The following is a 22,184-nucleotide window of genomic DNA, read 5'->3' as shown; positions in this document are numbered from 1 at the left end:
AGACAGGTTGTTGGTTTGTTATAAACTTCAGACACCTCTACACCTTGTTGCTTCCTTTCTCTCCTTTACTTCGGTCGAATCACTGGGGTGCGAGGGAAGGGAGGTGATATTTAACAGCTTTGCTGTGGTGCTCTTTGCCGCCTCCTGCTAGGCAGGAATGATATTCCCAATAGTAATTAGATGATCCGTGGACTCATCGTGTCAAAAAAGAAATACATTTATCAGGTAAGCATAAATTTTCTTTTTAGCTTGTTAAAACCTACAGTGTCTTCCATTTCATTCAGTAGCTCTTTGTTTGGAAATTTTAGGCCTAATATTAGCAGCATGGGATGTTATTCTGTTTACTCAATTTCACTTGAGGCCTCTTCAGCTTTGTATGGTTCGGCAAAGATGCAGAGATCATATTTTTTTTTTTATAGAGGATTTCTCTGGATTCCTAAATAAGTAATTCCCTGTCTTGGTGGCTGAACCCTTTACTTATTTTTCAGGGAGATTCCTGTGTTTCTCCTGTTTAGTCTTACAGGTTGGGGGGCAGTCTGGGGGTTCCAGAGAACACAAGGAGTTTGATTTCCTCAGGAGGCAAGGTTGCCTTTATATTACCTTTTGTCAATTTTATCTGTCAGAAGGGTTTCTAAATTGTTTGCTCTTTTTTGTGATCTTCCTACCTTCTTTATGAACCGTGTGTTCCTAGTAAATATATGTTTATTAACACATAAATATATATGTATATAATCATATACATATATATTTACAATTTGCTGCCATCACTCCAAGACTTACCCCCTTTGCTGTGCTAGTTCTCATGCTGTGTTTCACGGCATGAGAGCGAAACTCCCATTGGAGCCTATAGAAGCACACTCTCGTGAGCACAATGCTTCCAAGCAATGTGAACGCGAGCTTGCATTCGCATTGCTGTCAACTTGTAATACCAGCGCACATTAGTGTGTGCTGGTATTACTCAATGGAGTGCAAATATTGCTTAAACGAAAGCCATATTTAGCGCTTCACTTGTAATCTGGCCCTTAATGCAGGGCTCGACAAACCCAGGAGCCTGGGAGCCACTGGCTCCTAGAATATTACCCCTGGCTCCTAACTTTTTTGGTTATTCTCCATATATCTATATACAAATCCAACTGCCTGGCTCCTAAATATTCTTACTGGCTCCTAATTTTTTAACATATTCGTCAAGCACTGCCTTAATGGGCACACTGCTCAGCTGATATTACTGACCACCCAGCTAATATTGAAGCATATATTAAGCTAAAATTAGGTAATATTAAAACAATTCAATGTTTGTTATACAAATTACCATTAATTTGTTTGCTTTGGACAACTTACTTAACATTTATTAACAGAAAATGTTATATTACAAAGTGTCATCCTGCCCCCAGCCAGCTACTTCATAATGCCACTTGGCTGGCAAAATTCTCTTTAGAGAACACTGCATGGGTGCAGCCATTATGGAACCTAGGTAACACTGCAGGTATCTGAAGAAGAGTTGCTGCACGCGTGCAAAAGGTCAACATTGTACTGTAGTGAAAGGTTTTCAACTATGCTTATAAAATATTTTTAGTGTTTCATGTCTCTCTAAAAATAAATGACTATTTAAATTCTTTCTTAATGAACCTTGGGCTTTAGCGAACTTGACTAAACGCACCTTGGGGTTAGCACTCGAGCGAAAGCAGAACAGGGTTTTGTGGCGTGCCCTATAGAAGAATTTGGGGAGAGGGATTTAGTGTAGCCGTGCTATACGACCTCCAGATGTTAGCGTGCCCAAGGCTTTAGTTTGAGTGAAAACTTTTTACATTCAGCTTGTAATATGAGTCCAAAAATATGAGTGCTATTATTTTATTATTATCGGTTATTTGTAGAGCGCCAACGGATTCCGCAGCTCTATTGATTTAACTTCCTTGAACTGTGTTAGCAGTTAGAGATATTTTTGCTCTACACTTGTAATCATGCCCTATGTTTTTAATCCTTAAAGGGATAGGAAAGTCAAAATTAGACTTGCATAAATCAGATCGAGCATGTCATTTTAAGACACTTTTAAATTCACTTCTATTTTCAAATGTGCTTCGTTGTCTTAGTATTCCTTGTTAAAAAATGAATACGCACATATCATAAACTAGTGGGAGCTGCTGCTCATTGGTTCCTGCACACATTTTGTCTCTTGTGATTGGCTAAATAGATATTTTCAGCTTCCTGTCAGTAGTGCAATGCTGTCCCTTTAGCAATGGATAACAAGAGAATGAAGAACATTTGATAATAGAATTAAATTGGAAAGTTGTTTAAAATTGTATTTTCTATCTGAATCATAAAAGAAAATTTGGGGGTTTATTATCCCTTTAAATACATAGTTATAGTCAGCTCCAGACTTGCTCTGCTGGTGTAGAGCTGAACACAGTTGCTGAACTAATCAGTTGAGGCATATTTGCCTAGCACCTAATCACTAGATGTGTTCAGCTCAGCATCAGCAATGTATTGTCTATCCGGAGCCCACTTTAATCTCCCAAAGGGGTTAAACATACAGTTCTGTGCAATGAGCTAATGCAATAAGAATATGATGTAACACATTATAGCATTTGTATTGCAGTTTTATATCCGTTTAATGATATATTGGTATCATTTTAATGTCTAATGTTTAACCTTGTTTTACAAAAATAAAATTAATGGATAACATTATTTACAATTTATAAAAATTAAAATGTGTGTGTCTTCTTGGGCAGGCTGGTGATCAAGACATTCAGTATTTATCCCTCACAGCTCTCTTTGGGAAGCCAACAAAGCTCCAAGAAGATGTGACACACCACATAAAGACCCATTTAGCGCATCACACAGTTGTCCGCTCTCTATCCTATGAAGAACCAAGCACAGTACCTGAGGACTGTGAGAAGCAACTGTGTCCAGCAATCCAAAAACTATTAGTACGAGGAGCTGAATTGCACCCTGTCTCTGAGATACCAGAAAACAGACAGTGCTTGAATGGCACTTTTCATCCTGCTGAAGATATCTTCAGTGGCCTCTCTCAACCCATGTTGACTCCTGCCTCCTTCCATGTCCATAACAGTGAAAATGGGAAGAGTCTCCTGCAAAAGCTTCATGTACCTCAGTCTGCATTTACCACACATGACCAAGGGGCTCCTACCACAGCACAAGGATTAACTGGAGAGAGAGCCTCTGCCTTTGGAAAGAGCACAGTACAGGTGCCTTTAAATTATTATGAGACTTCACTACAAAGTACATCAGCATCTATGCCTCCCTTACCTGTGTCTTCTCAGCTGCCCCCAGCCTCTAGGTCCATTTCCCCGCAGGAGCTGCTGAAGAAGTTACAGTTGGTACGCCAAGAACAGCAGCTTCACTCCAATACCAGGCCTGCTCTCGCCGCAAAGTTCCCTGTGGTGTCTCAGAGTGGCCCAAATTCCTCTTGGGGAGAGAAGATATCAGGAGAGAAACAAAAAACACTTTTCCAGGTAACAAAATTAAAAATTTAATTTTAAAAATGTGGATTTAATTTTAACTCAATCACACATTGAAATTTCTAAAGCCTAGAAAAGTCGGAGATAAATATGTGTAGGATGTTCACATACAGAACAGAAAGCAAAGGTCATTCTGTATTACAGATCAGGTTACCTCTACAATAACCCTTATTACTTATTATTATTATTATAGTTTCCTGAAATTTTGCTGTCTCACCTTGGCAAAACTGAAGAAAAAAAAAAAACCATTGTTGGCGATAAACATCAAACTTATGTTCTGTTATCGTATGCTCACAATTTCTATCATCTTTGAGGAGCTACAGTAAAAGGTCAATAAATTGTGTTCAAAGTATGAAAAAAAACTTCTAAACTTATGACTATAGCCCCTGAATAAGAATTATGTAGTACTAACTCTGGAAGCCTAGGGGTCAGTGTATAATGCTGTTTTATATATGGCTTATTCCACTGATTGTTTCAACAAAAGGATATCTGCAAAAAGGAAATACAAATACTTCCAGCATACAGTTGCCTTGTCTTTATCCTTTAAAGCCCAACTAGTATGAGGTGAGTCTGGACGTTCACAGAATGAAAATGTACAGGAACTTTGAGATGGACCAGGATTCTTCAGTTTTTGTCTTTAGGCTATATTTTTTAGGATTAACTTAGAAGAGAGCAAGTTAAATAGCCACAATTACTGAGCAACTAATTATATCACTTAGCGTAGACTTTGAGGAGCATGCTTCTATCAATATTATAAATTAAAGATTTTGAGTTTAGTCATCTTTCTTTTACAAGATATGACGAGTCCACGGATTTCATCCTTACTTATGGGATTACACCTCCTGGTTAGCAGGAAGTGGCAAAGAGCACCACAGCAGAGCTTTATATATAGCTCCTCCCTTCCCTCTCACCCCAGTCATTCTCTTTGCCTGTGCTAGTGATAGGAAGAGGTAAAGTGAGGTGTTAGTTTAGATTCTTCAATCAAGAAGTTTATTTATTTTAAAATGGTGCCAGTGAGTACTATTTTTCTCAGAGTGAAATCGTCAGTCAATAACTTCCCAAGAGGAGTGGAGACATCTTATTTTCTGCCCTGATGTTGATGATCTTAGCAAACATTATCTAAGATCTTGCTGGTTCCCACAGAGTAGTTGAAGGTAGTGTAAAGAAACATCTTCAGTGTGGAGAACCGTGTCATGCTACAAGCAGCATTGAGGTATGTTCAGTCATTTATTTCTGGGGAGACTAGATGCATCAGACCCATGCGGGTCTCAGTACGGCTCGAGTTACACCCATGGTGGCCTAATTTTGCGCGCTCAGTATTCATATGGATGGGCAGCAAGGTCCTGGGCTCCGGTGGGGCCTAAGTCAGTTTTTACACGAAGGGTACAGAGAGACTTAGAAGCGCTACCCAAGGAGGATCAGTGTGATCTGGGGGCAGGGAGGCGCCGCAGCAGAGCTGTGGCGAGGTGCAGGGGTCTGGAGTGTGATAAAAATCGGTATATAGCATAACCACACAAACGGAGCAATATTGTTAAGTTACTTTGGAACATAAGGGCACTTTCTCTTGCAAGGTGTATCCAGTCCACGGATTCATCCTTTACTTGTGGGATATTCTCATTCCCTACAGGAAGTAGCAAATAGAGCACACAGCAAAGCTGTCCATATAGCTCCCCCTCTAGCTCCACCCCCCAGTCATTCTCTTTGCTGGCCCTAAGCACTAGGGTATCTCTCGGGAGTGTAAAGTGAATGTGGTGTTAGATGGGAGCGAGGGATTTGATGTCTGAGGGAGAAGTCTCTTATTCAGGAAGGGATCCTCCCCAGACAGATTCAGATACATTGGCTTTTAAATTTAAACTAGAACACCTCCGTGTTTTACTTAGGGAGGTATTAGCTACTCTGGATGACTGTGACCCTTTGGTGATCCCAGAGAAATTGTGTAAAATGGACAAGTACCTAGAGGTCTCTGTTTACACGGATGTGTTTCCGGTCCCTAAAAGGATTGTGGATATCATTACTAGGGAGTGGGATAGGCCAGGTGTCCCTTTTGCCCCCCCTCCTGTTTTTAAGAAAATGTTCCCCATATCTGACCCCATGCGGGACTCGTGGCAGACGGTCCCTAAGGTGGAGGGGGCTGTTTCTACACTAGCTAAACGCACAACCATACCAATTGAAGACAGTTGTGCTTTTAAAGACCCTATGGATAAAAAATTAGAGGGTTTACTTAAGAAAATTTTTGTTCAACAAGGTTTTCTTCTCCAATCTATTGCCTGCATTATTCCTGTAACTACTGCAGCTGCTTCTGGTTTGAGGCGCTGGAAGACTCGCTCCAGACGGAAATTATGGATAGAATTAAGGCTCTAAAGCTAGCTAATTCTTTTATCACTGACACCGCTTTCCAAATAGCTAAGTTAGCGGCGAAAAATTCAGGTTTCACCATTTTGGCGCGCAGGGCGCTATGGCTAAAGTCCTGGTCGGCCGATGTGTCGTCTAAATCCAAGCTTTTGAACATTCCTTTCAAAGGGAAGACCCTATTCGGGCCTGAATTGAAAGAGATTATTTCAGATATCAGAAAAGGCCATGCTCTCCCTCAGGACAAAGCCTTTAAAACAAAGAACAAAGCTAATTTTTGTTCCTTTCGCAATTTCAGGAACGGCCCCGCTTCATCCTCTCCGGCTGCAAAGTAAGAGGGTAACGCTTCACAGCCCAAGGCAAACTGGAAACCTTACCAGGGCTGGAATAAGGGTAAACAGGCCAAAAAGCCTGCAGCTTCCACCAAGACAGCATGAAGGGGTAGCCCCCAATGCGGGATCGGATCTAGTAGGGGGCAGACTCTCTTTCTTCGCTCAGGCCTGGGCAAGAGATGTACACGATCCTTGGGCATTAGAGATTGTAGCCCAGGGATACTTTCTAGAATTCAAGGACTCTCCTCCAAGGGGAAGGTTCCACATTTCTCGTCTGTCTACAGATCAGACAAAGAAAGAGGCGTTTTTACGCTGTGTAGAAGATCTACATACAATGGGAGTGATCCACCCAGTTCCAATTGCAGAACAAGGAATGGGGTTTTACTCAAACCTGTTTGTGGTTCCCAAAAAAGTTCCATCAGTCAAGATGGAGACCATTCGGACAATCTTACCAATGATCCAGGAGGGTCAATATATGACTACCGTGGATCTAAAGGATGCGTATCTGCACATTCCTATCCACAAAGATCATCACCAGTTTCTCAGGTTTGCCTTTCTGGACAAGCATTTTCAGTTTGTGGCTCTTCCTTTCGGGTTGGCCACTGCTCCCAGAATTTTCACAAAGGTGCTAGGGTCCCTCCTGGCAGTTCTAAGACCGCGGGGCATAGCAGTGTGGCGCCTTACCTAGACGACATCTTAATTCAGGCGTCAACTTTCCAAAGAACCAAGTCTCACACGAAGATTGTATTGGCCTTTCTGAGGTCTCACGGGTGGAAGGTGAACATCAAAAAGAGTTCTCTCTCCCCCCTCACAAGAGTTCCATTCCTATGAACCCTGATAGACTCGGTAGAAATGAAAATATTTCTGACGGAGGTCAGAAAGCTAAAACTCTTAACTACTTGCCAAGCTCTTTATTCCATTCCTCGGCCATCTGTGGCTCAGTGCATGGAGACAATCGGACTAATGATTGCGGCAATGGACATAGTCCCTTTTGCTCGGATACACCTCAAACCACTGCAACTATGCATGCTCAAACAGTGGAATGGGGAATATGCAGATTTGTCTCCTCAAATTCAGTTGGACCAGGAGACCAGAGATTCTCTTCTCTGGTGGTTGTCTCAGGATCACCTGTCTCAAGGAATATGTTTCCGCAGGCCAGAGTGGATCATCGTAACGACCGACGCCAGTCTGTTAGGCTGGGGTGCGGTCTGGGACTCCCTGAAAGCTCAGGGCTTATGGTCTCGGGAAGAAACTCTTCTCCCGATAAACATTCTGGAACTGAGGGCGATATTCAACGCTCTTCAGGCATGGCCTCAACTAGCGGCGGCCAAATTCATCAGATTTCAGTCAGACATCACGACTGTAGCTTACGTCAATCATCAGGGGGGAACAAAGAGTTCCCTAGCGATGACGGAAGTAACCAAAATAATCAGGTGGGCGGAGGATCACTCCTGCCATCTCTCAGCAATTCACATCCCAGGAGTAGACAACTGGGAGGCGGATTTTCTAAGTCGTCAGACTTTTCACCCGGGGGAGTGGGAACTCCACCCGGAGGTATTTGCCCAGCTGACTCGGCTATCGGGCATCCCAGAGTTGGATCTGATGGCGTCCCGTCAGAACACCAAACTTCCTCTCTACGGGTCCAGGTTCGGGATCCCAAGGCGGTATTGATAGATGCTCTAGCAGCGCCTTGGTCCTTCAATCTGGCTTATGTTTTTCCACCGTTTCCTCTCCTCCCGCGTCTGCCAGAATCAAGCAGGAGAAGGCTTCGGTGATTCTGATAGCGCCTGCGTGGCCACGCAGGACTTGGTATGCAGACCTAGTGGACATGTCATCTGTCCCACCATGGTCACTGCCAATGAGGCAGGATCTTCTAATACAGGGTCCGTTCAAGCATCCAAATTTAGTTTCTCTACGTCTGACTGCTTGGAGATTGAACGCTTAATTCTATCAAAGCGTGGGTTCTCTGAGTCAGTTATAGATACTCTGATTCAGGCTAGAAAGCCTGTCACCAGGAAAATCTACCGTAAGATATGGCGGAAATATCTTTGTTGGTGTGAATCCAAGGGTTACTCATGGAGTAAGATTAGGATTCCCAGGATATTGTCCTTTCTCCAAGAAGGACTGGAGAAAGGATTTTCAGCTAGTTCCTTAAAAGGACAAATATCTGCTTTGTCTATCCTGTTACACAAGCGTCTGGCAGAGGTAGCAGACGTTCAAGCGTTTGCTAAGGCTTTAGTCAGAATCAAGCCTGTCTATAAACCTGTGGCTCCGCCATGGAGTTTGAATCTAGTTCTTTCAGTTCTTCAAGGGGTTCCGTTTGAACCTTTACATTCCATAGACTTTAAGTTGTTATCTTGGAAAGTTTTGTTTTTGATAGCTATCTCTTCTGCTCGAAGAGTTTCAGAATTATCTGCCTTACAGTGTGATTCACCTTACCTGGTGTTCCATGCAGATAAGGTAGTTTTGCGTACCAAGCCTGGTTTTCTTCCTAAAGTTGTTTCTAACAAGAATATTAACCAGGAAATAGTTGTTCCTTCTCTGTGTCCTAATCCATCTTCGAAGAAGGAACGTCTATTACACAATCTTGATGTAGTTTGTGCTTTAAAGTTCTATTTACAAGCAACTAATGATTTCAGACAAACATCTTCCTTGCTTGTTATCTATTCTGGTAAGAGGAGAGGTCAGAAAGCGACTGCTACCTCTCTTTCCTTTTGGCTGAAAAGCATCATCCGTTTGGCCTATGAGACTGCTGGCCAGCAGCCTCCTGAAAGAATTACTGCTCATTCTACTAGAGCAGTGGCTTCCACATGGGCTTTCAAAAATGAGGCTTCTGTTGAACAGATTTGTAAGGGAGCGACTTGGTCTTCACTGCATACTTTTGCCAAATTTTACAAATTTCGATACTTTTGCTTCTTTGGAGGCTATTTTTGGGAAAAAGGTTTTGCAAGCAGTGGTGCCTTCCGTTTAAGGTACCTGTCTTGTTCCCTCCCTTCATCCGTGTCCTAAAGCTTTGGTATTGGTATCCCACAAGTAAAGGATGAATCCGTGGACTGGATACTTGCAAGAGAAAACAGAATTTATGCTTACCTGATAAATTACTTTCTCTTGCGGTGTATCCAGTCCACTGCCCGCCCTGGCATTTAAGTCAGGTAAAAAAAATTTGTTTAAACTACAATCACCACTGCACCCTATGGTTTCTCCTTTTTCTTCCTAACCTTTGGTCGAATGACTGGGGGGTGGAGCTAGATGGGGAGCTATATGGACAGCTTTGCTGTGTGCTCTCTTTGCTACTTCCTGTAGGGAATGAGAATATCCCACAAGTAAAGGATGAATCCGTGGACTGGATACACCGCAAGAGAAAGTAATTTATCAGGTAAGCATAAATTCTGTTTTTTTATTGCTGCAAACGTTGTTTTGACTGATAGTAGAAAAATTGTTGCGCTTTTATTATTTAGTTGAAATGATTTTTATTGTAAAAATAAAATAAACAAAGAATAATAGATACATCACATATTGCATAATTTGTCCTATTTGTAATTCTCCAACTCTTCCCTCTATTTCTCTGGTGAAGGTCCATTAGGTAAAAGTTCATAGTAGGTTGCCACAGATTGGTTTGCTGAACCAGAAAAACTGTGGAATGTCCAAACGCTTTTGTCTGAGCATGGAGAGATTTATCAAACAGTGTGATTAATCATACAATCGGTAAGAACTACAGAGACCAAAGGGTGAGGCACATCACCAATTTCTGTGGACATTGAAAATATACATGGCAACCCTTCAGTCCCCGCTCCACTCAATTGCATTCTATTAAAACATTTCCCAATATCTATTACCCTCTTATTGTATAACAATAAACTATAAATCAACATCCCCCCCACTCGATAAAGTGTTAAACATCTACTTGCCTGCTTCAGCCTTGCTTCAGACGCCGATCCGGGAAGAGAGAGCCCCGTCTGCAGTCGGCCTGCATAAATCCCTACCCTCCACTGTCGCCTTTTGATTCTCTAAATGTATCCAGTCCTGTCTTGAACTCAAAGTTGTGTCCTAGTCAAATTCCCCAGATGTGCTTAATCAGTGTCCCCCTAATATCCAGTAATTCCAGACTTTTAAGAATTGGTCATGATTGGCTTGTATCAGTGATGCTGATTCAGAGAGTGAGTATGTTATCTTGATTTTCTCCAGTACCTCCCCCCAGGAGGGCACCCCCACCTTCCAGTATCGGGCCACACAAATCCTAGTGGCAGTGCATAAAGTGTGTATGAATGTGTTTGTGGCTGAGTTAAAAGGTGTGATATGTTCATTCAGCAAAGCTTGAGTTATTGTTAGGGTGATGTTTTCGGAGAGCACCTCGCTCAATAGTTGGGATAGTTTAGACCAAATTTGCTGAACGTGTGGGCAATCCCACCACATATGACTATACGTCCCTATCTCGTTGCAGCCTCTATAGCAATTTTTGCTACCATTTTGAGTGTAATGTGATGTGATTATCGGGGTAAGGTACCATCGAAAGGTAGTTTTAATACAGTTTTCTTTAAAGTCCGCACTGATCATACCTTTGCCTGATTTATAAAAAATCTCTGTCCAGTCCTCTTTGGAATGTGTAGCATTAGTATCTCTGTCCCATTTTTCCATTAGTGGGGATTTGTCAGTGTGTTTAGCTTCTTGCAGTGAGATGTATATAATGGAGATTAGTTTTTTAAGTCGGGATCCAGAGCCACTTAGCTTTTCTAGTGTCGTCAACGTCTGTCTAGATTGTTGAGGTAGATATTTATTAATAGCTGATGCTATTTGTAGGTATAAAAACCATGGCAATTTTTCTGGTAATAGTTTGTCTTGTAACTGATGGTGTGTGGCTATTTTACCCTTGTGTAGAAAGTCTGCTACCCTATAGAGTCCTTTGTTCACCCATTTATTGATCAGCTTATGAGAGTCTCTATCTAATAGAGTTCGCAGAGGTCTCAACAGTGAGTCTTGTGGGAATAATTTTAGGGCAGTGGTCACTGAGTGCCACATGGACATCATCTCACCTGTAAGTTTCGAAACCCCATCCAACCCAAGTCTGTCCCCTGGACGCCCCCAAAGTATATCGTCTGAGTGGTTATATTCTGCTATCTTGGACTCTACTTTCACCCATACCAAATCTGTTTGTGGATTGCCCAGCAGTGTTGTTTGTGCTAATCTCGCCGCTTGATAGTAATTAAGCAAGTTGGGTACCCCAACCCCTCCTAGTTGTCTATGTTGCTGTAGTATTTGTGATGGTATCCTAGCTTTTTTGTTCCCTCTTATAAATTTAATCAAGTCTACTTGGAGTTTATTGAGTTCTGGTATGGGAATCTTAATCGGCAGGGCCCTGAATAAATATAGTAACCTCGGGAGAACGTTCATTTTAACAGTAGATAGACGTCTGTACCAAGAGAAACCCCCTGTTCTCCACTTGTTGATCTCTTTTCTAATAGATTTATATAGTGGGACATAGTTTAGTTTGTAGAGGTCTGGAATAGCGTTAGACAACCGGATTCCTAGATATTTTATTGCTTCCTTGGCCCATTCGAACGAAAAATTAATTTCAAGGAGCTTTCTAGTGTGGGAAGGGAGAGCGATAGGAATCGCTTCACATTTCTCTTGGTTGATCTTATACCCTGATATGTCGGCATAGTCCTTTAGGACTCGATATAGGTGGGGTAAAGACGTCATTGGATTGGATAGGGTGAGAAGGATATCATCTGCGAATAAAGATAATTTGAATTCCTCTCTACCTATCAGAACTCCGTGTATCTCTGGAGTTAATCTAATCATCGCTGCCAATGGCTCAATACAGATAGCAAATAAAAGCGGCGACAAGGGACACCCTTGTCTTGTACCGTTACGAATATCAATTCCCCTAGACTGATAACCTGCCGCTCGGATGTAAGCTGTGGGATATGAGTATATACTCCTAATAGCCTGAACAAATGAGCCATTAAACCCTAACCTGTGTAGCACTTCAAACATAAAATCCCAATCTATTCTGTCGAACGCCTTCTCCGCGTCCAATGACAGGACCAGAGAAGGCGTTCGTGTCCTAGGTAGGTAGTCGACCAGGGAGATCGTGCGTCTGATATTGTCGGGGGCCTCTCTACCTGAGATAAATCCTACCTGGTCCGGATGGATCAAAGTTGGTAAATGTAGTTTAAGCCTGTTTGCTAAAATTTTAGTAAAGATCTTGATATCCTGATTGATTAGTGATATAGGTCTATAGCTCTGACATAATTTGGGATTCCTCCCCGGCTTAGGGATCACTACTATTTTTGCTTGCAGAATTTCTTTTGGGATTGTCTTACCTTGTAGAATATCATTACAAAAAGTTACAACGTGCGGGATTAAAGTAGATTTAAAAAGTTTATAATATTCCCCTGGGAAACCATCCGGACCTGCTGCCTTTCCAGGCTTAAGTTCTTTAATGGCTAATAGGACCTCCCTGGTCGACACCTCTGCATTTAATTCGTCTCGGGTGGCTTCGTCTATTGGACTTAAATTAGCGTCATCTAAAAATTTGTGTAGTAACAGTTGTGGTTTGGTTAGTTTTACTTGTTTTTTCTCCGTCATAAAGACCTGCGTAATATTGTGCAAAAGTATCCGCTATTACTTGTGGATTAGAGGTATTAGTTCCGTCTTGTGTCTGTAAAACTGGTATGGAAAATGATTTTGTCTGTTCCCTGAGTTTGTGGGCTAAGTACTTATCAGGTTTATTGGAATAAATGAAGTACTGTGATTTCAATCTATGAGCTGCTCTGAGAGATGCCCTGTTCATAATCTCTGATAATTCTAGTCTTTTGGCTTGTAGTTCTTGGAATACTGTGGCTGATAGGTTCTGTTGGTGAGTTTTAGTAAGGGTATCTATTTGAGTTTGTAGTAAATCTATTTGCTTTCTATTAATCTTGTTTAGGGCCACTTTTTCTTTGATTAGCAATCCTCTAATGAAGGGTTTGTGTGCCGCCCATGTGTTGATAGGGTTAGATGTGGTTCCCTCGTTCATTGTCCAATATTCTGACATGTTCTGTAAAATAGATTCGTGTGTGCCTGTTTTTTGCAATATCATAGGGTCATAGTTCCATGAACGTGCCGCACTAACATGATAGGTGTCTTTAATGTGAATTTGGACTATGGAGTGATCTGACCAAGCACAGGCGTGTATGGTGGAGGATGTCAAGTCTGGTATCAAGATTTGGCTTACATAAACATAGTCTAATTTGGAGTATTTTTTGTGTGCGTGAGAATAGTAGGTATAGTCAGATGTTTTACCATATAAGGTATCCCATGAATCTATAATATTGTGGGATAAAAAAATCTCCTTTATTTTCTTAATCATAGAATTATGTCTTAGTTGTTTGTGTGTCAATTTAGTCTGTTCTGTATTTTGGTATGGGTACATTGATATATTAAAATCGCCTCCTAGGAGTATCCTGGCTTGTGACCATTGGGTCAGTAGATGAGATATGTGTGCAAAAAAAGATATCTGTGTCTCGTTAGGTGCATATATGTTGCATAGAATAATTTGCTTGTCTTGTTGTCTTCCTCTTACTATCAGATACCTCCCTTCTGGGTCCCTAATTGTCTCCTCCACCATAAATCCCATGGATTGATGTATCAATATCGACACCCCTCTCTTTTTTTTGTCTGATGTTGAATGGTAGTGTTGTGTGAAGTGTCTTGACCAGTATTTTGGAACCACCTCTTTGGTGAAGTGTGTTTCCTGCAAGAAAATGAGCTTAGCGTTTAATCTCAGGTATTGCGACAGTGCTGTCCGTCTTTTAAGGTCTGTGTTAAGGCCTCTAACATTATGTGAAATTAAGCGAATATCACTAGTCATTACTTACAATTTGGTGTTTGGGGCTCTCCCCCCCGGATCCGCCTCTTCCACATTCACAAACATTATCCCTGGATGACTCAAAAAGGGTATGTCCCCCTCCAGGGGTTTCGCCCAAGCGGGGCAAGCAATGTAGGAAAACAAAGACAACATCATTATTAGGCAAGTTACATATAGTATGCAGCATATCAACTGTGGAATATCGAGTGGCAACATTAAAAACAATAAATAACAAATGACTCCTACATTGGGTAACTATATGTAGAAGATAAACATAGAAAGTTAACAAAACTATGATCTCCCCCCCCCTCCCCCCTATTACTTCAAACATTTTCTGAATATTTTGTACTCCCACTGCCAACGTGGTAGATTTGGGCACAATCAATAGTCAGAGTTAATTTGAACATATTACTCACAGTTCCCACCCCCGTCAGCCTTTGTCTAGGGGTGTGATACTAAACCTTGATTACTTATGTCTCCACAAGGTGTTTGATGGGACATACTGCTTCAGTCCAGTCCCTGGAATCTCCGAACTTGTATTGGATAAAGATGTCATGTTTTGGTTTTCTTCTTCGTGACTTTTGTCCATTTTGGTTTTTGTAGGTGGTTGTGTCTAGATGTCTGCTGCTCGGTATCCTCATCATGGTTGCTTTGCGGTAGATCTGGGATCTCCAAGTGTAGTTTGCTACAAATTGCTGGAATCTCATCCGGTTCTCTAAGACTTAGAGGTCTGCCATTATGTATGATGTATAGATTAAAGGGGAATCCCCATCTATATCTGATTTGGTGTTTCCTCAGGATAGTGGTGAGAGGTTTCAAACCGCTTCTTCTCTGCAGCGTCTTGAGACAGAGGTCCTGGTAGAACTGGATCACCGAACCTTGGAATTTGAATGTGGGATTTTTCCGTGCTGCTGTCAGGATCTCCTCTTTTTCTGGGAATCTAAAAAACTTGACCACGACGTCTCTAGGTGGGGCTCCCTCTTTTGGTTTGGCACGAAGTGCTCTGTGTGCTCTTTCCATTTGGAATTTCTCGTCGCCCCCTTCTCCCGTTATGGCTTGGAAGAGCTGATGTAGATAGATATGTAATTCTTCTGCTGTAACAGATTCAGGTATTCCTTTCAGCCTTAGGTTACATCTTCGGCTTCTATTTTCAAGATCTTCTAGTTTGTCTTGCATTTCCATAACCTCTTGTTGTTGTGCAGTAAGTTGCTGCTTGAAGTTAGAGAGATCTTCTGTTACTGAAGTGTCAGCGTCTTCTAGGATCGCCACTCTAGAGCCTAGGTCTATAACATCTTGCTTAATTTCTGCTAGACTGTTGGTTATAGTGCTTTGAAATGTGTCGATTTTTTCCCACAACTTGTCAAAGTTCTGGTTGATATCTTGCTTTGATACCAGTGTCTTGAGGTCAGCTTTTGTAGCGGGGGTAGAATCATCTACCTGGATTTGTGAGTCTGTATCAGAATCCACCTCTTCATCTGCTTCGCTGTTGATTGCCTCTATAGCCTTCTCTTTTACTGGTTTAAAAAACATAGTTGCTGTTGGAGTTTTAAGTCCTTGAGAGGATTTAGTGTGCTTTCTAGCTGTCATATTGGCTAATATATGTCACCCGGTGCGGTGGTAAGTTATTAGTTGACAGATGAGTGTCAGCGTTTATAGTCTCTTTTTTTTGTGAATTAAGTGATGTAAACCTGTAAATCTTAAGCAAGGTGTATGCCTTTTGTATCCTTAGTTTCCTTGGATAGATTAATCGCTATGTAGGAATTTGTTGTTAAGGCAGGCTATTCTGCAGCACACAGATTATACATAGTTATTATACTTGTCAGGATGTAGCATTGTTGTGTTTAATGGGACCTGGGATCTTGCGCCTGTTAGCATTGCACCTTATGCATCATGCTTGCAGTCATATCTTCAGCCTCAAAGCGGTTTCTTGTTAAATACATTAATCTCTTGTTTTATAAAGATAGCTTCTAAGGATATGTATTTATTTGGTAAGCTGTGGAGGGGCAGCTATATCGTATCCTAATGCAGCAGGTCACCTATTAGTATTTGAGTAGATAGTCTTTTGACTTGGAGCTAACTATGTTTCTGTGGCGCAGCACTGACACATCCACCCATAGATTTGCTGCGTCTTCTGCTGTATGCCAGTAAATAGGTCGCTTAATACTCTGCCTTTGAGCGGGGACTTAGGTGTCATGTAAAGGAGTTCCTCTATTATGCCATTCCTCCATCTCCTAATTCGCTTGCATTAATACTGTTGCAGCACCCAAGTGGCTCCCCAGTTTTATGTCTCTCTTTAGCAACCTCTCCTACAAGCATGTGGTGTCTGCTGTGTGTACGCGGCACTACGCCATTTATTTATTATTGCTTGTTCTGGGGCGGTCCGCGACCGCGCTCCCAAAGTTAATAACCACCGCTCCTTTCTCTTACCCTGTCGGTCATTCCGTTTCTTCTTGGTCCGATCTCCACGTTTATGTGGCGAGTATGTTCTAGATGCCGTGTATGCGGCTTGAAGTCTTTGCTTCTGAGTAGTTGCTGACCGCGTGGGCAAGATGGCGGATCACTCCGCCTAGCTAACGCTTCATACTTTGCTCCTTGAGTTTCACAGCGTTCAATGTGCAGCTCGGTTCCCGGTCTTAAGTTTTTGGGTTCACCTTTCCTTCATTACCTCTTCCCTTAGGTTTTTAAAGCAGCAGCAAATAAATTTATGCCCTTTGCAACTGTTTGATAAGCAGTGTTTTGCGGAGCTCCAAACCTACACCTCCATCTCTATGAAGCTCCCGGCTCCGCCCCTCGCGCTTTTATTATTTAAAGGGACAGTCTACCATTGAATTGTTATTGTTTTAAAAGATAGATAATCCCTTTATTACCCATTCCCCAGTTTTGCATAACCAACACTGTTATATTAATGTACTTTTTACCTCTGTGATTACCTTGTATCTAGGAACCTTCTTCCAGCCCCCTGATCACATGACTGGGACTGTTTATTATCTATTGTCTTAAATTTAGCATTGTATTGTGCTAAATCTTAAATAACCCCCTGTGCCTAAACACAGTGTTATCTATATGGCCCACGTGTACTTTCTGTCTCTTTGTGTTGAAAAGAGATTTAAAATGCATGTGATAAGAGGCAGCCCTCAAAGGCTTCGAAATTAGCATATGAGCCTACTTATGTTTAGTTTAAACTAAGAATACCAAGAGAAAAAAACAAATTTGATGATAAAAGTAAATTGGAAAGTTGATTAAAATTAAGTCCTATCTGAATAATGAAAGTTTAATTTATATTAGACTGTCCCTTTAAAGGCGCAGTACACTTTTTAGTTCAAAATTTTTGACTATATGATTTGACGTCAGAGCTCAATATATCAAGTAAAGAACGACTATTATTGCTATTGCTAGTCTGTTTAACATCTCTGAACTTGAGGAAAGTACTTGTTCTATGTGTTTAGATGCCATTGTGGAACCCCCTCTTACTTTTTGTCCCTCATGTACTGAAAGGGCCTTACAATGTAAAGAACAGATTTTCTTTAAGGAAAGTGTGTCTAAGGATGCTTCTCAGTCTGATGAGAATCAGGGTATGCCGCTATTTTCTCCCCAAGTGTCACAATCTTTAACGCCCATCTAAGCGACGCCGGGTTCTTCAACCGCGTCCACTTCATTTACTCTGCAGGATATGGCTGCAGTTATGTCATCTACCCTTACAGAGGTTTTATCTAAGTTGCCAGTGTTGCAGGGCAAACGCAGCAGGACAGAAGCCAATTTGAATCCTGCGACTTCTGATGCTTTGTTGGCTATTTCTGATGTACCCTCACAGGGATCTGAGTTGGGGGTCAGGGAACTTCTGTCTGAGGGGGAACTTTCCGACTCGGGAAGTGTGTTACTTCAGACGGAGTCGGACGTCATGTCCTTTAGATTTAAGCTTGAACACCTCCGCCTGTGACTTCAGGAGGTTTTAGCGACTCTGGATGACTGTGACTCTATTGTGGTACCACCAGAGAAATTGTGTAAGATGGACAAATACTTAGAGGTGCCTGCTTACTCTATTTTTCCGGTTCCTAAGAGAATCTCGGAAATTATTACGCGGGAATGGGAAAGACCGGGTATCACGTTCTCACCTTCTCCTAATTTTAAGAAAATGTATCCCATATCTGACACTGTCCGGGACTCTTGGCTAACAGTCCCTAAGGTGGAGGGAGCTATATCTACCCTGGCTAAGTGTACATCTTTCTCTTGTTAAGTGTATCCAGTCCACGGATCATCCATTACTTGTGGGATATTCTCCTTCCCAACAGGAAGTTGCAAGAGGATCACCCACAGCAGAGCTGCTATATAGCTCCTCCCCTAACTGTCATATCCAGTCATTCTCTTGCAAACCTCAACCAAGATGGAGGTCGTAAGAGGAGTGTGGTGTTTTATACTTAGTTTATTCTTCAATCAAAAGTTTGTTATTTTTAAATGGTACCGGAGTGTACTGTTTATCTCAGGCAGTATTTAGAAGAAGAATCTGCCTGCGTTTTCTATGATCTTAGCAGAAGTAACTAAGATCCATGGCTGTTCTCACATATTCTGAGGAGTGAGGTAACTTCAGAGAGGGAATGGCGTGCAGGTTATCCTGCAATAAGGTATGTGCAGTTAATATATTTCTAGGGATGGAATTTGCTAGAAAATGCTGCTGATACTGAACTAATGTAAGTAAATCCTTAAATGCAGTGAGAGCTACTGGTATCAAGCTTATTAATAGAGATACACACTCTTATAAAAATGTAATATAAAACATTTGCTGGCATGTTTAATCGTTTTTATATATGTTTGGTGATAAAACTTATTGGGGCCTAGTTTTTTTCCACATGGCTGGCTTGAATTCTGCCTAGTAACAGTTTCCTGACTTTCCACTGTTGTAATATGAGTGGGAGGGGTTTTTTTGTGCAGCAAAAATTACAGACACGGACATCCAGCTTCTTCCTGCATGATCCAGGATATCTCTGGAGGGCTCAAAAGGCTTCAAAGTCGTTTTTGAGGGAGGTAACAAGCCACAGTAGAGCTGTGGCAGTTGTGACTATTTAAAAAAAAAAAAGTTTTTGTCAGTTATTATTCTGTGTTTGGTATTAAGGGGTTAATCATCCATTTGCAAGTGGGTGCAATGCTCTGCTAACTTGTTACATACACTGTAAAAATTGTGTTAGTGTAACTGCCTTTTTTCACTGTTATTTCAAATTTTGGCAAAAATTTGTGTTTCTTAAAGTTGCAGTAACGTTTTTTATATTGCTTGTAAACTTGTTTAAAGTGTTTTCCAAGCTTGCTAGTCTCATTGCTAGTCTGTTTAAACATGTCTGACACAGAGGAAACAACTTGTTCATTATGTTTGAAAGCCATGGTGGAGCCCCATAGGAGAATGTGTACTAAATGTATTGATTTCACCTTAAACAGTAAAGATCAGTCTTTAACTATAAAAGAAATATCACCAGAAGATTCTGACGAGGGGGAAGTTATGCCGACTAACTCTCCCCACGTGTCAGACCCTTCGCCTCCCGCTCAGGGGATGCACGCTAATATGGCGCCAATTGCATCGGGGACGCCCATAGCGATTACCTTGCAGGACATGGCTGCAATCATGAATAATACCCTGTCAGAGGTATTATCCAGGTTGCCTGAATAAAGAGGCAAGCGCGATTGCTCTGGGGTTAGGAGAAATACAGAGCGCGCAGATGCTGTAAGGGCCATGTCTGATACTGCATCACAATATGCAGATCATGAGGACGGAGAGCTTCAGTCTGTGGGTGACGTCTCTGATTCGGGGAAATCTGATTCAGAGATTTCTAATTTTAAATTTAAGCTTGAGAACCTCCGTGTATTGCTTGGGGAGGTATTAGCTGCTCTGAATGACTGTAACACAGTTGCAGTACCAGAGAAATTGTGTAGGCTGGATAAATACTATGCGGTGCCGGTGTGTACTGATGTTTTTCCTATACCTAAAAGGCTTACAGAAATTATTAGCAAGGAGTGGGATAGACCGGGTGTGCCTTTTTCCCCACCTCCTATATTTAGAAAAATGTTTCCAATAGACGCCACTACACGGGACTTATGGCAGACGGGTCCCTAAGGTGGAGGGAGTAGTCTCTACTTTAGCAAAGCGTACCACTATCCCAGTTGAGGTCAGTTGTGCTTTTTCAGATCCAATGGATAAAAAATTGGAGGGTTACCTTAAGAAAATGTTTATTCAACAAGGTTTTATTTTACAGCCCCTTGCATGCGTAGCGCCTGTCACGGCCGCGGCAGCATTCTGGTTTGAGGCCCTGGAAGAGGCCATCCATACAGCTCCATTGACTGAAATTATTGACAAGCTTAGAACACTTAAGCTAGCTAACTCATTTGTTTCTGATGCCATTGTTCATTTGACTAAACTAACGGCTAAGAATTCCGGATTCGCCATCCAGGCGCGTAGGGCGCTATGGCTTAAATTCTGGTCAGCTGACGTGACTTCGAAGTCTAAATTACTCAACAGTCCTTTCAAGGGGCAGACCTTATTCGGGCCTGGTTTGAAGGAAATTATTGCTGACATTACTGGAGGTAAGGGTCATACCCTTCCTCAGGACAGGGCCAAAGCAAAGGCCAAACAGTCTAATTTTCGTGCCTTTCGAAATTTCAAGGCAGGTGCAGCATCAACTTCCTCCGCTTCAAAGCAAGAGGGAACTTTTGCTCAATCTAAGCAGGCCTGGAAACCCTAACCAGTCCTGGAACAAAGGCAAGCAGGCCAGAAAGCCTGCTGCTGCCTCTAAGACAGCATGAAGGAACGGCCCCCTATCCGGCGACAGATCTAGTAGGGGGCAGACTTTCTCTCTTCGCCCAGGCATGGGCAAGAGATTTTCAAGATCATATCTCAGGGATATCTTCTGGACTTCAAAGCTTCCCCTCCACAAGGGAGATTTCATCTTTCAAGGCTATCTGCAAATCAGATAAAGAAAGAGGCATTCCTACGCTGTGTGCAAGACCTCCTAATTATGGGAGTGATCCATCCAGTTCCGTGGATGGAACAAGGACAGGGTTTTTATTCAAATCTGTTTGTGGTTCCCAAAAAAGAGGGAACCTTCAGACCAATTTTGGATCTAAAGATCTTAAACAAATTCCTCAGAGTTCCATCTTTCAAAATGGAAACTATTCGGACCATCCTACCCATGATCCAAGAGGGTCAGTACATGACCACAGTGGACCTAAAGGATGCCTACCTTCACATACCGATTCACAAAGACCATCATCGGTTTCTAAGGTTTGCCTTTCTAGACAGGCATTACCAATTTGTAGCTCTTCCCTTTGGGTTGGCTACAGCCCCGAGAATCTTTACAAAGGTTCTGGGCTCACTTCTGGCGGTTCTAAGACCGCGAGGCATAGCGGTAGCTCCGTATCTAGAAGACATCCTGATACAGGCGTCAAACTTTCAAGTTGCCAAGTCTCATACAGAGATAGTTCTGGCATTTCTGAGGTCGCACGGGTGGAAAGTGAACGAGGAAAAGAGTTCTCTATCCCCACTCACAAGAGTCTCCTTCTTAGGGACTCTTATAGATTCTGTAGAAATGAAAATTTACCTGACGGAGTCCAGGTTATCAAAACTTCTAAATTCCTGCCGTGTTCTTTATTCCATTCCTCGCCCTTCGGTGGCTCAGTGCATGGAAGTAATCGGCTTAATGGTAGCGGCAATGGACATAGTGCCGTTTGCACGCCTACATCTCAGACTGCTGCAACTATGCATGCTCAGTCAGTGGAATGGGGATTACACAGATTTGTCCCCTCTGCTAAATCTGGATGAAGAGACCAGAGATTTTCTTCTCTGGTGGTTGTCTCGGGTCCACCTGTCCAAGGGTATGACCTTTCGCAGGCCAGATTGGACAATTGTAACAACAGATGCCAGCCTTCTAGGTTGGGGTTCAGTCTGGAACTCCCTGAAGGCACAGGGATCATGGACTCAGGAGGAGAAACTCCTTCCAATAAATATTCTGGAGTTAAGAGCGATATTCAATGCTCTTCTGACTTGGCCTCAGTTAGCAACACTGAGGTTCATCAGATTTCAGTCGGACAACATCACGACTGTGGCTTACATCAACCATCAAGGGGGAACCAGGAGTTCCCTAGCGATGTTAGAAGTCTCAAAAATAATTTGCTGGGCAGAGTCCCACTCTTGCCACCTGT

General features: G+C 42.2%; 1 protein-coding gene across 2 annotated transcripts in view; it reads left to right on the top strand.

The window, feature by feature from the left end:
* The window catches only part of DCP1B (decapping mRNA 1B), a 306,108-nt gene that overhangs the window by 203,253 nt on the left and 80,671 nt on the right, over window positions 1–22,184 (top strand). For both annotated transcript variants that reach the window (XM_053718855.1, XM_053718854.1), the window contains one exon: window positions 2,727–3,470. In XM_053718855.1, coding sequence (XP_053574830.1) covers window positions 2,727–3,470 — 744 coding nt within the window. The remainder of the gene's footprint in view (window positions 1–2,726; window positions 3,471–22,184) is intronic.

The sequence above is a fragment of the Bombina bombina genome, chromosome 6 (assembly GCF_027579735.1).
Source record: "Bombina bombina isolate aBomBom1 chromosome 6, aBomBom1.pri, whole genome shotgun sequence".
Taxonomy (NCBI): domain Eukaryota; kingdom Metazoa; phylum Chordata; class Amphibia; order Anura; family Bombinatoridae; genus Bombina; species Bombina bombina.
The sequence above is the reverse complement of the archived record's forward strand: the minus strand, read 5'-3'. Positions and strand labels throughout refer to the sequence as shown.